This window comes from Serinus canaria, chromosome 10 (assembly GCF_022539315.1).
Source record: "Serinus canaria isolate serCan28SL12 chromosome 10, serCan2020, whole genome shotgun sequence".
In the NCBI taxonomy this organism is placed as follows: Eukaryota; Metazoa; Chordata; class Aves; order Passeriformes; family Fringillidae; genus Serinus; species Serinus canaria.
This window is the reverse complement of record NC_066324.1, coordinates 12869090-12886430: the sequence shown is the minus strand read 5'-3', so window position 1 is coordinate 12886430 and position 17341 is coordinate 12869090. Positions and strand designations below refer to the sequence as shown.

Here is a 17341-nt window from a genome sequence, read left to right as displayed (position 1 = left end):
CTACCTATAGTATATAGTATCTCTATTTACAGTTAAAAATCAAAATTAGCAGTTATCAGACAAAGGCATGTGCTCCAACTGAAAAACCAGTGCGAGAGTTCTCGGTGCTTTTTCTTCTGGCATTCACCCAAAGTAGAGTAGCTAAAAGGTTGCTTAATACATCCTAAAACTTTTTACCATTGATTTAGAAATTGTAAGAAAAGCTTTCCATCATAAGTTCTTGTATATCTGGTAGTTGAGATGCAGCCCAACTTTACATATTGAACATCACTGATGTCAATGAATATAGTTGTGTTAAATTTGATACAAAGTTTAAAATATCTAGCTAAATACATAATCACATCTCAAATAACTCCATGCAACTGTGGAAAACAGAACTTGTCCCATTTTAAAATAATACCATGGTGACCATTGTTATTTTCTCTTGCCTGGTTTGAGCTCTTTCATTGAGCATACAATTAAACCCCAGTTAGATCTCACACATAACTTGGAAACAACAACAAAGAGGAACTTGGGAGTCACTTCAAAGAATAAAAGGCTGACACACCAACAGAATTTAAAAGAATACATATTGACCTGGATAACAAATTGGCTTCACTCTCTCTGACTCTTCCAAACAATTAACACAGGTATCTTCCTGAACTTTTTCTACAGAGGGTTTTGGAAGATCTATATACACCTTGTCAATTCTAATTCAGAGATACTTGGAAATTCTCAGACAAGATGGGAAATCAGATTTTCAAGACCCAGCATTTCCCTCTGCATAGTCCTTTGTTTGGCACTGCCTCAAATACCCTTTTCAGTTCTTATATTTCTCTCTATCTCTGTGAATATAAACTGCATCACTACAAAGAGTTTATTGTCTGAAAGCCCTAAGTTTATTTACACCTATTACAACTATTATGTGATAAGAGATATCACTAAAATTAGTGAAGAATTTTTCAGTTCCTTCTGATGCACTCACACTATTCTCTAAGAAAGGAAGGAGAATTCACAGTCTGTTTATGCAATTCCTTATATTTTCCCACAACCATTTTTCCGTGCCAGGTTGTGATACTAGAATTTTTTTTCAATAACATAAAGATCAAAGTAGACCCAAATTGCAGCTTCCAGACATACTTACAAACCCAGCAAAAGTGTGATAGAAATAAAATAACATTTCTGAGGTTGTGAAAAGTAAATGTAAAGAGAAATGAACTCAGGGCTTTTTACTACTCAGGAGCAGTTCCATCAGCAGTAAATAAAACTTATTGTGTATAAGGCATTCTTATGTTCACATGGAGGCAACATCTGTAAAGGGATTTCCATCTATAATTCTGCTCTATAACATAAAAATGTGACTGAAATAGAGGTTCTTACTAAAGTCCTTTTAGTCATCATTAAGAAATAACATAGCAAGGGCAAAATTTTCATGTTAATGTAGGTTATACATTGAATTGTCTACTCCTCTCCCTACTTCCAATTATAACCCAACAATAACTTGACATAGAAGATGATGAAGTGTAATCATAATTTGATAAAAGTTATCAATAAAGGCAAGGAAAAAAACCCTGTCATATTGACTATTTTTTGGTGCTTCTGGATTCTGCCTAACAGTAATCTATTTGAATTTGTCAGAGAATTCAAGAAAAATAAATTTGATTTAACATAGAGAAGATGCCACTGAAGGAATGGAGTAATCATCTGCATGCAGCACCATCTGTGTATCGTTAGCGAATTTCAGAATGGTTTAGGCCATGTGGTAAAATTATCAGTCTCTGACTGCTCATTAGGAAGCAGTAAATTAATACAAGAGCAAGTCTCTGGAAAAAGTAAAGCACTGCTACCCAGGATCCATATACATGATGAGAACTCCAGCTGACCTACTTTCACTTTTAAAAACATGGAAATAATGAGCCCTAAAGTGCCTCATCTTCAAGAAAGTGAAAAAAAAATAAAACGAAGATGCTATTATGTGATAACTGGTATGGAACAACCAGGAAAGGTGGTGTTTCTGCCTTTTAACAGAGAAGTTGCATGAGAAGCCCTAGAAATGCTGTCTTTGGTCTTTGCCTTTACTTTCTTGTCATGGGCTGTTGTCTCATTTCATGCAACCAAGTGAAGATCATTACAGAGAATGCATGAGTTGCAGTCCCTGCCATGGACTTGGGGGTGCTGGTGCATGAGGTGGGGTCACAGCATTGTGCTATGACAGAGAGGGAGAAGCAAGACAGAAGAGAGTCAGCTGGGGTATTTTTGCATAGATAAAGCATGGTAACAATGGTTGTGAAGGAAGCAATCTCCACCCTCACTTCTAATAGCAACACCTTTTGGAGAGAGAAAGGAAGAAGGAGTCAGAGCTAACTGCAGTCAGTTGTGCTGGCAGTAAAAAGACCAAGGGATCCTAGAAATTAGCATTAGTTTTTGCACGAAGGAGTGGAGTGGGAAGCGTGATTAAAACAGAGCCACAAATGTCTTTGAAATGACAGCATTCTTTGCCTGAACGAGAAGTTAAATGAAAATTGCATAACTGTTTTTAAGGAGGCCTAGTGAAACAGAGGCTTGAATAAAGATGCTGTGGACAGCAAAAAAAAAGCAAGGACAGGTCTAAACTTTGTCAGCAAAAGAAGTAAGGTTTCATCTAAAAACACGAGCTATTCTTGAGCTACTGCCAGCCATTTGAGGCAGTCCTATGCAGTGGTTACAGGATGTCTGCCCAAGGGATTGACACAGCTTATTCTCAGAGGATTCAATATTTGAATTTATTCACCTGTGAATGGAAGAGAGGGCATGAAAAGAGCAGCTTCTGTCTGTATAGCCCTTGTCAGTGGCAAAAGCTCTCCTTACACCTATGAGGTTGCTTTTTGTGTGAAACCCACAAAATATTAGGAATTCCACAATACCTTTCAAAGGTCTACATCTATTAAGAAACTGTAATTAAGCAACTGCTTAGGGAAAGTAGTACATACAGCAAGACAGTATGGTCACGTTTAGCTTCCTACAGGCACAGATACAACACTTGACTGTCAGTACCTGCATGCAGAATCTGCTTACAAAATTCTGTCCTAAACTACACGTGACCAGGTGTAGTTTCTCCTCTGTTTTGCATTTGGTGACTAATCCTGCACAATGTCACACGTGTCCTCACACTCTTACAGCAACTCTGAAGGTTCTAGGAGCTGCAAAGGGCAGGAAGACAACACTTTGAGGTATGACAAACTATATGGAAACTACCTACACCACTAAAGAGCTGTAGATCACATATAAATTTGTTTAAAGTTTAGCAATAAGTATGAATGTTACCCTAAGTACATTTTCCATAGAAGCATGTGCATAATATTAAGCAAATTAATGCCGTAACTACCTTTTAGTGACACCCACCTCTGCTCAAAATACGAATCTAAACAGGAAAAACTTCATCGTGTCAATTGTATAGCATTTCAGCTATAAAAGCTGAAGATGGATGATTAATTTAATCTCATCACCTTGTCTTTGAAATAAATTGTAATTACAGTAAAAAAGTACTTAGAGAGTGCACCAGCAAGAGGATAATACCTCTTTTAATTAGGTAACTAATATAACTGATAAATTTTACCAAAAGCATTTATTTCTTTACCTTTCCATGTTGAATAATAAGAAAGTATTCAAAACAGGAAGGAATCCCTTGAACTGGATGCAAGATAACTTTATTTGGAGACAACAAAAAAAATATACAGGTTTCTTCCATATTTGCTTTCAGCCACTGCAAGATCTTTTCCCCTGACTTTTTAATTTCAAGCACTAGAGTGATATATTGCTAGAATTGCAGGACAATACATTTACCAGAACAAAGACAAAATTTGGCTACAGCTTTAAAGGACACTTATTTTATATGCAAAGAGGTAAAATCTTTTATCTAACTGACCTCACCATTGGAACTGTAGTATTAATTTCTCAGAAAATAATGAATTTTAAAAAAATCAAAGAGGAAGACATACTTAATGAAACCCCATCTTTCTTTTAAAATAATACAATTTCTTAAAACAGAAAGTTTAAGAAAATACTATAATGCTGTAAGAATAATTTGCAGATACAAATAACAAAATTATCAGTTATATTTTTACTTACCCAGCAAATGCTTGGACTGCATAAAGCTTGGAAGCATCCAAGGAACTTGCACTTGCTAAGCGAGCCTTTAACAGAGATCAAAAAAAGTGCAGTTACTTGGTTGCTTTTAGTAAGTTTTGGACAGAATTTAACTGCATCAAACATGTAAGACATATGAAAATGTTTAGCAGGGTCAGCTCCAGGCCAAAGCTAGACTAACTGCTCCTTTGGGAAACATTTTGGTAGCATTCAGCATTTAGTGACACACAGTGGAAGAACCCATGGGAAGGTAAGGTATTGCTTCCAAAATACTGCTGCCCTTTAAATCCTATAGTGAATGCAGGGTAGGTGGTAATTGAAGGCAAAAATCTGATATCATGTTTGACAGTAGCAGACCCCTGTGTTGGCAATTATGGTAAGCACAACAGTGAGGGTAACCCTGTATATAAATGCAACACATTCGCAATACAATCAAAGGAGAACAAAAGAGTGGAAAGCTGGGAAAAACCATGCAGATTTCACAACTAAAATGATGGAACAAAACAGGTCAAATAAGTCACAAACAAACATCAACAAAATACATGATCCCTATAGCAAACAGGTGATGTTAAACCTTTTCATCCACAGAACCGCTATCTGAAAGAGAATTGGGAAGAAGGGGAATATAGGTTAGAAAAACCAGCCTATGAAAAAAAATCTCATGCTATAAAATCTGTCAGTGTTTTAATCTGTTAATGTAGACCAGAATCGAAATAACACCTGTGCTTAGCTGTTTAATTGTGGTGAGCTCGCTGTCACTACATTTTAAACAAACAAAAAGATGTTCTAAGTAGATAAGAAGACCTTCCACTTATAGAGGACAGTGTGGACAGCATATATTTCACATACTATACCCCATTTCCATGGGATTTTAAATTTTATTGCTTTTTTTAAAATGTATTTTTAATATTATTGAATATATATTTAATCTAGTTGCAGTGTTCAAATAAATAATCCTCTATTTTCAAGGAAAAGGCAAGTGTTTCTAAGGATATAAACACCACACTCCCCAGCCCAGTTCCTGAACTGTAACTATTCCATCACAGCTACTCATAAAATGACAGAAATTACTCCCCAAATACTAACAGAACTACAATTGTGAAAGTATAAGTTATTTCATATATATATATATATATATATATATATATATATATATATATATATATATATATATAAATTCTAAATTGCTTAATGCAAGAGCACAATGTGAAAATTTACAGATAGAAAATATTTGCTGACAGAAAAAGCTACCCTCATTTTATTGTCTTGTCACATTTGCACTTTATAGTACAGTGCATAAATGTAATAGCATTGTTTTAATTGTCACCTTACTGATCTTCCCACCTCCCCAAAGGGAGTCCTCAAGGACCCTTTAAATCGTTTGGATATTCTCAAGATGTTCAGAGATATCTCAGGTTATGTACATCACAAAATAACAATTTACACCTTAAACATGTGCCACATTTAATTTTTAAACCAGTTTATATACAGGAAAAAATCACATTCAAACACATAAATCCAAAATATACTGGCAACTGTAAATTGCATAGTGTACAGTAGTGGCAATCAGGGAACTAAAAGGCTCTATTCTGCCACTAATTTTAGAGGCAGCCTACATGATCAAAGCACTTGACTGACTAGATTTATGAAAATGAGCTTACTACTCTTTAAATATTCTATTATTTAAAAAAAATTTGTGAAATGGATTTGTCTCACAATATCAGATAGTACTGGCTACTCTTTCAAGCATATAAAGAATATTTGGACAACCATAAGATCTAACTTCCCCACTCCAAAATTATTATAGCACTTCATAAGCAGGGTGAGAGCAGAACCAGGAGGAAATAGATGACTGTAACCTGGGCTAGCCTTGGAAACAGGATGGGATGTGCTTTTCTGAGGCCTAAAGAAAAGAGGAGATAAACCCAGAGGGCTGGAGCAGCATCTGGACACCAATAAGAAAGGCATGACAGCATGTAGCAACAGGGTAGGAGAGACAGAGGCATCCATTCTCCAACTTGTAAAAAAGGAAGAGTCCAAAAGGCAAAGAAAAATCTGGGGACTGAGGGAAGTTTTAAGCAAGACACTACTTGTAATTTAAGAAGCCTCACCACAATATTTTCATGCAACCTGCACCTTCCTTTAGAATATCTCATCACAGCAAAATTGGTAATAGTGACATACAAAGGAACAGAACAAATCTCAGTATTATTTACGTGGAATGCAATTCTTAAATAGTTTGCAGACACTTTGATATCAGAGGAGTAAAGAATCATATGAATTATATGTTTAATTCACTTTTAAAAAATCTTATATTAAAAATTGTTCAGACTTGTTTTCTACATAAAATCGTTTTTTTCAGAGCACGAGAGATTAGATAGATAGATAGATAGATAGACAGACAGACAGACAGAGAGATAGATAAAATTTCCTTTCCCTGTCTTGGTTTCAGCCAACTTAATCTAACTTCACTACATTTCCTTTACTGGAACCTAATTTTGCCTAAATTTAGTGAGGAATGACAATCAAAATTAGGAAGGGTGAAAGGTAAGTTTTTAGTTTAACTTGCATTTCCTGTCAGTCACTACATACAAAGAAAAATGCACCCATCTAATGGTCTCTTTTCTCAAAAGAAATTGCATAAAGTGGACAAGTGATGCAAATTTCCCAAAAAAGAGATCTTAAGAACATCTCTTCTTTGTAACAAATGAATGCATCTTCAGAGACAAAATTAATTTGAAAACTTCATTGTTTACTGCTTCTTCTGAACCCACCATGAGTGAACTAATCTGAACTGTGGAAGTGTTCTCTGCATGTATGAGAGCACCAAATCAGGAAGTGTACAGTCACCAAGCAATTCACTTTAGTAGTCGTCAGGCTACCAGAACAGACAGCAACAATCCTTGATGTAGATAAGAAATGAACTGTGATTATGTAAGAGTCCACTGAATGTATTTTCAAATCAGGGATTCAAGGCTAGACATCTCAGATTATACTGCTGAATGACAATGATTTACTTAAAAGAGCTTATCTTCATGTAACTCACTTCAGTCATCCACACAGCCAAAATATTAACCTAAAAAAGTAATGAGTGCACCTAGGAGCTGTGGAAACACTGGTTCTGATAGCTAACCCTTCCTACTTTATCTAGTTGTTTCTCCTTACATTTTAATTGAAATTTCATTACATTATAAAATACCAGTAATAGCCTTCAGATTGTGCCTTTATACCACAGGCCATTTTAGATAAGAGGAAGGTATTTTTTACTAGGATTATAGGAAAAAATCCTTTTGCTCCTTAATTGTTGCTATTTCAGCTCAGTGCAGTCCACATTGATATTTACAAACCTGTGTAGCAGAATGATGAGGAGCAGGGTGGTCATCTATCAGCATACTACTGAAAATTATTTTTACTAATCTCAAATATTGAAGGCAAAAGGAAAGTGTGCACAAGCCCTTTTTATTTTTTAAGGCAGTCAATAACATTTAATTAGATAACTAAGCAGGAAATTAGATAAAATTAGTCTTTAAGTTTCCTTTAATAAGTTCCAGATATTAAAAAAGCTGTATAATTTTCAGCATAGCCACTAAATCTTGGTTTCTCTTGAAAGTGGTTTACACATGGGGATGGCTGGGCAATGAAGTGAGAGGGGCTTGTCATTTTTTCAGTACCCTCAAATAAGCCCCCTGGTTATTTTCTATCCACCTACCAGTTTAAATGTAGGCTAAGTAAAATTTCCAACAAGGGTTTATTAATACTGCATAACTGCTATTGAATCTTGGAATGAAAATAAACAGATCTGAGAAAAGTTTAACTTTACATTTTTTTCAGCTGTTTTCAGGTTTCAGCCATGGTCCAATTTATTCATTCTCTTAGCAATGCTGTCACCTGCAACTTCTCACACAAAACAGAAATTAATCATACAAGACAACCAGTTTCTATACCAAATTTTCTGAAGAAAAAACCAAATCTATAAAGGCTGCTGAAAAGGCAGAGTTTCCGAGCATGAAAGGTATATTAGTAATGAAGACATGGAAGTCAGGACAGACCTTTGCTTTTGTAGCTCGTGACACCATCAGAAATACAATCGGCTCTATCAGTCGGCAGAGGTATTTTCACCAAAGAGGTTCAGGTGATTCTGCTCCCCAGTCATAACCCTCCTTCAAAAGTCTTGTGTCATTACTTCATTTGTGCTCTTTTCTGAGCAGCAGAAAATGTCCCAATACACTCCCCTTTCTTTAATGACTGCAAAAATTCAGTTCTCAACTCCACACCATAGCACAAGAACTGTAACAAGGTTCTAAAAATCTAAACTTTTAGGAAATCCTAGGATCAAAAATTAATCAAAACATTGATTTTCCACTCTTGTAAGTGTGCATTATTGCACAACGCCAAATAGGAAAAAGAATTAAAGTTCACTATTCTCTCAAAGTACCATTTCAATATTTAATTCTGGAAAATGGCTGCAAGAACGTCAAACTGATAATTACGTCGTTCCTGGAAGCAAAGCCTTCAGAAAAAATACTTGCTGGAATTAGATAACAATACAGCTGTTCCATGAAAATAACATGTGTAAGGTACCCACAGTCAGAAGTAGTTTCAAGTCTGAGATGGGCAATTTTAATTAACATTTATTGCCAAGAAAGGGAAACAAAAGATGAAAACTAGGTTTGAATAGAAGCAGGACATTAAAGAAGTAGATTGGCCAAAACAATGACACAAATTAAACCATGCTAAAATAATAAATGCTGCACCCAGAAGCTATTGTTGCCACTGGAGAACAGAACACTACACTGTGTAAGCCCAGAGGATGTTGTACTGCTGAGGCTTATTCAATGGAGATTGCGTATAACGCTTGAAAGATAATATTAAAGCTAGCACATCATAAGAGATGAGTGATGCTTGTCTGACAAAGAGAAGGTCAAACTTGAATAAAGCTTGGTTGACAGGAGAAATAGAAGAATTGCTGCTAGCACTTTACTAGCAGTGATGTAGAAAAATTACTAGCGGATACATGGAGAGTCAAAACAGGAGGTCAGTTTGGGGAAGATGAAAACCGCATTTGTGTCTCTATTAATAAAGTGGTCTGCAAATCTGAAACAAAAGGACATGCTTTAAAAATATCTCTGGTGTTTAGAAATTGAGTCCCATTAGACTTCTAATGGCTTTGATTTCTATTGTTTTTTAACAGCTGGTAGACACTTCTATCAAATTCTAGAACTTATCTCTAAAACAGTAAGTTATAGACTGTCATGAGAACTGTTTGATTACAGAATGCAGTGAGCTCAAAAAACTACCATTCTCTTGAAGAATGAGCTCTCTTGACAATCTCTGGCTTGTTAGAATGATGGTAGGAAGTAAAAGTCAGCATGCATTTTAAGCACTCGCTTCTCATCCCAGAAAGCATTAAAATGGTAAGGCATACATTATCCAAAAAGGATGAAAAGGCATATTTCATCTCCCTCAATACATGTGACAACAGTACACGCAACCAAGTAATTAATTATTTGCTGTGAAAACAAATAGATAAGTGATTATTGCAAATCTTTCTGCATCACAAAGCTAACAACGCCACAAAGTGTTTGACTTGAATCGCTATATCATGGTCTGAGGTGCAAGCTGAAGTCCAATCAGATTACTTCCAAAGAAATCCAAGCAAACAGCCCCTTGGTTGGAGAACAAATGTGAGAGTAGTTCCTCTGGACTCTAACAAACAAAAACCATATTCCTCGGTTCTTATTGCATTGAACATGAGGATTGCACTGAGACATGCAAACTGGTTTATCCTGACAGCATAGACAGAAGTGACAGCAGGGCTGGGATGTTTGGTGGCAGCCTGGGACAGAGGGGTGAGCTGCTGTCCACCCTGGGCCACAGAGAACACGAGGGAAATAGCAAAGAGCCGAATGCCAAAAGAGTGGATCAGAAGGTCAAAGCAGTTGGTGACAAAGACACAAGTGCTCACAGCTAAAATGTTCTGGGGCATTTACTTCGTACTGGTTCTATTTTTGGCCCTGATGACTGAAAGCCCATTAGCTGCTGAGCACATCAGATGTGATCTTCAAGAGCAACATCTGGCTTGGTTGCATCAGTAAAACATAGATCCCACTCAGCCATTCCAGTGATCAAATGTAGCCAACTGGGAAGACAAAGATTTGCTTCAAATTTACCCCTGTTGTAAACTAAAATGCTAATGGTGGCACATTCATAAGTCATATAAATATACTTCTCTTAAAGAGCACGACTAACATGTACAGCTAGGATCAGAATGTAGTGTCTGAGCAACAGTCACATATTCCACGGGGTATTATATTCATAGCTGCTGTTGGCATGAGGATGTTTCTTCCATGGAGTTGTTTCCACTTAGGCTAATTTCAAAACTTACAGCAGTGAAAGAAAAAGTTAGTCAATGTATAATCTCATACAAAAAAGATGACATCAAGCTAATAACGCTTACTGAGATAAGCAAAGATATCAGAATTTCTTCTGTTGATAAAAGACTAGCTTAACAGATACACGAGAAGAACAATATTTGAAATAATATGACTAGCATTAAACCTTTAAAAATGGTTATTTACTGTTATCTTTTGTGTTATAGGTAAACTCAAAATCAAATTATCATTTCTTTTGGCTCTGCTTAAAATAATAACTTGAAATAATTATGCCTAAACACCAAAGAGAGACACAGATGTCAAGAACTATAGACTAGTACACTGGAATTCAAAGTATGACTTTTGGTAATACTGGATGTTTTTGTTTGATATGACAAGCATAAATCCTTCTGAAATCCTCAGTCCCTTTTTATAGTTAATAGAAAAAGGCATGTCTCCTTGTCCTTTACTTTCATGGTTTTTTAGGAAAAGGAAATTTTACCCAACATGCCTTTAAAAGTTCCTATGGAAAATTCCCCTTCTTTATGTTTGCAGTACCCTCCTTGCCTTATAGATTCAGAGGAGCATCAGCTCCATCCTGTTTGTACAAAATGAAACAGAAAGAGCTACAGGATAAGATTAAAAAGTGCATTTTATAAATATTCCTCTCTCCTGGTTCATTTTTACATTCAATAATAGTACATCCATCACATTTGTCTGTCCTTATTCCATCTTGGTACATATGCAGCTGAAGGACAAGAATTCCTATGGTGATGCTGCAGCTGCACTGGTGATACCCAGAGCTATCCATAGTTTATGGGCCTGTGACAGCACTGACAAATCACTTGCTGCTGCTCCAATAATCTACTCCAGAGAAGCTACTTGAAGCAGTCAGCAGATTGCTCTTTGCCACTACTGATTTAGCAAAAACAGATAACAATATTTTCTGTGGTATTTTTCTAGCTAACTTGTATCCTTGTATCTTTTGCACACCATATTCTTTATCATAGCACCCAAGACATTTTTTAAACTGCTCTGTCATCAGCAGAAACATAGGTATTGATTTTCAGATTTACTAAAACTTCTTATCTTGCAAGCCATCTGAAGAATACTCTCAGGTCCTCAAGGAAACAATCCTCATGATTAACAAAGTTCTGTCAGTATCAGCAATAATTTTGCATCAGCAATAAACTGGAGAGGTTTCAGGTATTTCCTTCTATTTAGAGTTCCTGAGAGACAGCTGTCTAGGTGTTCCACTGATCACCTGGAAAATGTGCACAAAGAAAAAAACCTGGTACCTGTCCCATGGGAGTAGTCAGAATTTCCCCTTGACAGCAAAACAGAATCTCTTACACGCTCTGTTGTAATATTCTACTTCACTAATACATGAGAGGAAGACTTGAGCCTATTTATGAATTCACATTTTCCAAGTCATTACATTTTTTAAATGTATGTCTAGATATTTTTTCAGCTTGATGCTTTAACAAGATTTCTTTATCTTAAAGCTGTATTCAAAAATTATGCAGTGTTATTTCCACTTCTAAAACACAACAATCTAAAGAAAATTCTTCAATATTTTGGAAATAAAAATAAAAAGTATTTTTCATTTTTGATGATACAGTATTGTGTTCATTTTCCCAACAAAACCAGTATAAAAACCCCTTGGAAGTGACATTCATGCTCAGCTTTCCTCTTAGCTCTGGCAGCTTTAAATCAAAAAGAGCAAATGAACTGCAGGAATATTTATCAATTGACATGAATTCCAAAGTCAGTTAAAACAGTGTTAAATGGCCTCCTGCTTTCATAAGGAGGAGAGCAGCAGAGACTTTGTTTACAGAGGAGACCAGCAGTTTTAACAAATCACTTTTCTTAAAAACAGAAGTCATTCTCTAACAGAAGAGGTTTGGGATGCTCTGTTTTGTTGGTTTTTTTTGGTTTGTCTACTTGTTTTTAATAAACAGCCAAAATACAGATTTCTGCCAAAACTTACCAATTAAGGATGTTGGGGGTGAGGTGGGGTGGGGTGGGGGTGGTTTTTTTTGTGGTGTTTTGTTTTTTTTGTTTTTTTTTTTTTTTGGTTTGTTGTTGTTTGGTTGGGTTTTTGGTTTTGTTTGGGGTGTTGTCTGGGTTTGTTTGCCTAGTTGGTTTATTTGTTTTTTATGGTTAAAGAATAAGTGTAGCTATGCTAGGGAAAGGCATCTAGTAACAGTAGAATTTTTTGAATCTGAGACTGTTACACAAACGTTGTGACATACATTTCCCTGATGTAATGCACACTGATTTAGCAGGAGTTACTATGCTAAATTAAACTGTTGCTCTTCAATCTATTTGGTTACTATCCTGTTTACAAAGAGACCCAGTATTATAATCTAAGATTTCCTGGTAAGAACAAATGCTGTAACCACAGAATTAAAACACAATAAGCCAGAAGAACACTATTATGTTTCCTGGAAGATATATTAAGCAGGTTTTTAAATCCTTTCACTCACTTAACTGAAAAAGTAACTGATACAGAGCAAACAACTGATACAGAGCATCCCTTCATGAAGCCCCAACTTTAGAGTAGCTGGTGAACGAAACTACTTGCTTTTCTTCACAGACAAAAAGATGGATGTATCATCTTCATGACTAACTGATTAGATTTCCTGCCATAATTTTTCAAAAGCAACCTTTCTACAAATCTATTAATCTCAGACTGGACAGACTGCCATTTTCTGTTCTAAGTCTCTGACGTCTCTTTTCTCCATTAAAGGACAGTAGAGAAATAGGAAGGGAAAAGTATAAAGACTTATGCCTGACTCCAGTGAAACCAGCAGCAAGAAAATAATGCATTCACTCTCCTGTGCACAAAACAAGCACACAAAGCTGAGTCAAATCAATACACCTTGGTTCATCAGCACCATCCTGACTGAATGCATGGAGTGGTTAATAATTCTTTAGAGCACTATTTTATCTCCTGTAATATTGGTAGAGGATTTCCAGAGTGCACACATACACATGTGAAAAAGGAATTGTGGCTAACCAGTTTGGGTACACAAATATAGTATTTATCAGTTTCTACCCACATCACCTGAAAATGTATTTTGTGTCATCTCATTCTGTACAACTTATTGCACCATCTCCCTATCCACCCCAAAAAAAAGAGTTAAAAGACATCCATCATTTGCTTACCTGACTAAAAGACAGACACAAACATGGTGTTGAGAAAGAAAACCAAGACAGTTGAAAAAACCAGATTATTAAATTTCTGTGGTTCATTATCATTCCCAATACAGCACTTAAATATATTCCTTAATTTGCAGTTATCTTGTTTCCTCAGTACCACCCATGTATTAATATGTATAGCAAGAGTTTCTTCCCCAGCCTGCTTACACAAATACATCTGTTCTATTGCGACCATCTTCTGATGTAAGCGAAGAAGGGAAGTTACACAGATGAAAACTCTCTGGAATCTGCCTTTTTACATTATTTACACATGAAGAGAAGAGCAATAGATTAATTGCCTTCTGTTGAAAAGTATTCTGTCCCCAAAATCCAACTCTTCATAGATGATACATCAGGTGATATATATATTCATTTTCCTTAAACATTGCAGATGAACTATATCAGCCACAGAGAATACACAATCAGTCCTCATATTAATGAAGTAATTTATCACTCTTATGAAAAAAAAAAAACGAAACAAACCATAAATAAATGAGATGTGGGAAATCAAACAAAACCTTGTATCACTAAATACTGTGGCTCCAATGTTTTGGAATAGAACAAAAAATCTTGGGCCATGGTACTGCTGCTACATTTTATTAACTCTGAGTGCTTCTGTCTGGACTATTCTTTCCCAATGATGCAAAGACTAAATGCATTTGTTCAGTCACTTTTGTTTCCCCCATCAGACTGTGCTGAGATTAGAAAGATGCAAAATGCCATTGGGCTGAGGGCAGGAAAAGCTTCTCAAAGGGATCACATAAAAAAGTGTTTCATTCATTACTTTGAACAAGGTGAGGCTAAACTTCCAGACAAATTAGAGTGTGGCTACAACTCAACTTCAAGCCTTTTTGGGGGATTCTGGGGAATCTGGATTTACATTAACATACACCTCAACAGTATCAACTGAAAGCTGCATTAGTTCAAGCCAGCTTAGACTGAGTTTTAATTTATTTTATAAAATTTATATTTAATTTTTAACAACAAAATACATGAAGAAATAAGATGTAAGGAGAACAGCAAGCTCTTAGCTTTCAAATAATTCCCAAAACATGAAAAACTGTGACTTTCATTGTAACAAAAGCAGACTGATTAAAAAGGACAAAAGATGACTTACCAGCATTCTCTTTTATGCTATCTTACGAACAAGACGACTGGCATTAGCTTAGTACTGGTCAATGAAACAATAAGCATCTCAGTTTGGCATAATACAAGCAAATATACATGTTTCTATCTTTATTAATTGCTCCAGTATTTTAAAAACTAAACTACATTTCTGCCATCTGTCTAGGACATCCTTCTCCAATCTGCACCAGCAGTCTGAAAAGGAACTTTATTTTTACAAAAAGCTAGAAAATAACAAGTGAGGACTAGAACAATGAATAAAAGTGTTAGTCCTTCTCAATTACAGTGTACAAAGAAACAAACAACTGGGCAGCATTTCTTAGATTTTTTTTCAAGCCATCAATCCCTCCATTAATATACATGCATCCAAGCAATGTCTCTATATCCTTACAGACCTTTAGATCTGAGGATCACACATGTACTGCTCATGTCTCCTCTCATTCATGTTACCTAGTCATTCCAGTATGCCTCCAAAAACATTCTTTAATAAGTAACACATTAGCAATCAGCCCAGAGTGTATTTTTGCTCCAGCTAGTGAAAGAGAATAGGACTATCTTATGGGGTTCTTGTACACTAACAAATAATTTATGTACCAAAGATTTATTGACCTTACCTTATGCATTACTAGAATGAAAATCATATCATTGTAAAACCTTCTTCTGTATTAAATTGGAGAACTAAAGCTACTATATTATATGGTTCTATCTCTGCTTGGACAGATTGTTGTCTAACAACTTTTGCTAACATGGAGAGATGGAACAATTCATTGAGGAATAGGTTGTGTTTGGTTATATAATGAAGATTAATTCAAAGAAATTTTTTTCTTTCTAGTGCTTTTCCACTTAAAAGTAAGAAATCTGAAGTTGACTGTGAATCAGTTACAGGGGTAAGAGAGTAATAAAACCCAAGAAACATTCATAAAAATAATCTAAACCCTAGCACAGCTATTAGTCACTTTTAAAAAAAGTTATTATTGCTCCTGCAAATATTAAAATGAAGATTGAACACCTCAAACAACTATTTGCTTAAATGACAAACTAAGTATTCTCTGGACATGCCTAATTACACACATAAAGAAAGCAAGGCAGGTTGTCAAAAATGAGAAGTTACAAAATACGTTATGGGAGTTTTGAAGAACTCCTTTAAGAACTGATTTATAAAATGTTTTTTCCTAGACGATGCCATTCAAGCAATAAACAGAAATTGAAGGCGTTTTGTCTTAGCAGCCAAACTGACATTAAGACGACATCCCTCTTCCAAGCCTGCATATAAAGTATTCAAAAATGCATTTCCATATCACTGAACAGCTGAGGCTGGGAGGGAACTCTGGAGGCCTTGTCTAAGAACTCTGCTCAAATCAGGCAACCCAGAGCAGGCTGTCCAGGACCATGTCCAGATGGATTTTGACTATCTCCAAGGACAGACATCCGACCAGTGGATTTCATTATCTGTGAATAGACTGACTGTAATATTCATTATCCAGCTCACTGAGAGTAAGCTGAAAGTAAAATAAAGGAAGATTTTGCTCCAACAACACTACCTGTTACTCAGCAGAAATAGTTTTCAGGTAATATATTCTTTGAGTAGACTACTCCAGCTAGAAAACGCATTTTTGCAAGTTTTAAATTCTGAAGAACTGTTACATGTTCTGTGGACAGACATAAAGGTAAGAATACCATATTCATCCATTAGATATAAAAACCTATGAAAGATGATAGGTATTGCTAACAGGTATTACTAGGTGTGCTACAGGACCTGAAGACCCATTTATAACAAACTAGTTGGTGGCTTCTGCAACAGAATTCCTGACTGAAACATGGATCCTCTTCCTTGTTGGCATGGGACACACTGTGTGAAGAGGAAACAGAGTGGCTGCTCAAGAGTGAATGCACACTGTTTTCAGAATAAGCTGAGAAATAATGTGTTGTAGCAGTCCATTTGTAAATTCCCCTTAACCTCCTGATGTACTCCCTTTCTCCTTTATTTCCCTCCTCTTTTATAATATTCTATATTATTTTTTTTTTTGGAAACTTAAGTCGAGGTCCTAGTATGACATCTAGTAACCACACAGACACTTTGCCCCATAGACTACACCCAATATCACATTTTCATAAACTGGTCTTGGAGGCAAATGGGTTCTCTGTAAATATGAGAAATGTTTCAGTTATTCAGAAGAAAAAATGTCAATTGATTAAGCGACTGAAAGAAGTCTTTCACCTGCTGGGTTAAAAGAGAAACATACATTTTATTCCTAGAAAGGATTGCATGGGATGTATCAAAGTTAGTTCTCATTTTCTAACAATTATTATCTACCAATATACACAAACAATCAGACTTTAAATAGTAGAACCAATTTGGGTGTCAAAATTTGGGGTCTTCCTTGTGTGGTTTCTGTAATTAAGTCCTGAGACTACTATATTCCTATTGTAAAATGACTAGGTAAAATGAATGTTGTTCCCTTCTCCCATGCCTCACAAAATGAGGAAAAAGTAATGAATATCCTAGTTATTGATAGCTCTTCATTCATATACACACC

General features: G+C 35.8%; 1 protein-coding gene across 2 annotated transcripts in view; it reads right to left on the bottom strand.

Annotated features, from left to right (window-relative positions):
- UNC13C (unc-13 homolog C) overlaps positions 1-17341 on the bottom strand; it is a 165152-nt gene that overhangs the window by 101397 nt on the left and 46414 nt on the right. For both annotated transcript variants that reach the window (XM_050978636.1, XM_050978637.1), the window contains one exon: positions 4087-4151. In XM_050978636.1, coding sequence (XP_050834593.1) covers positions 4087-4151 — 65 coding nt within the window. The remainder of the gene's footprint in view (positions 1-4086; positions 4152-17341) is intronic.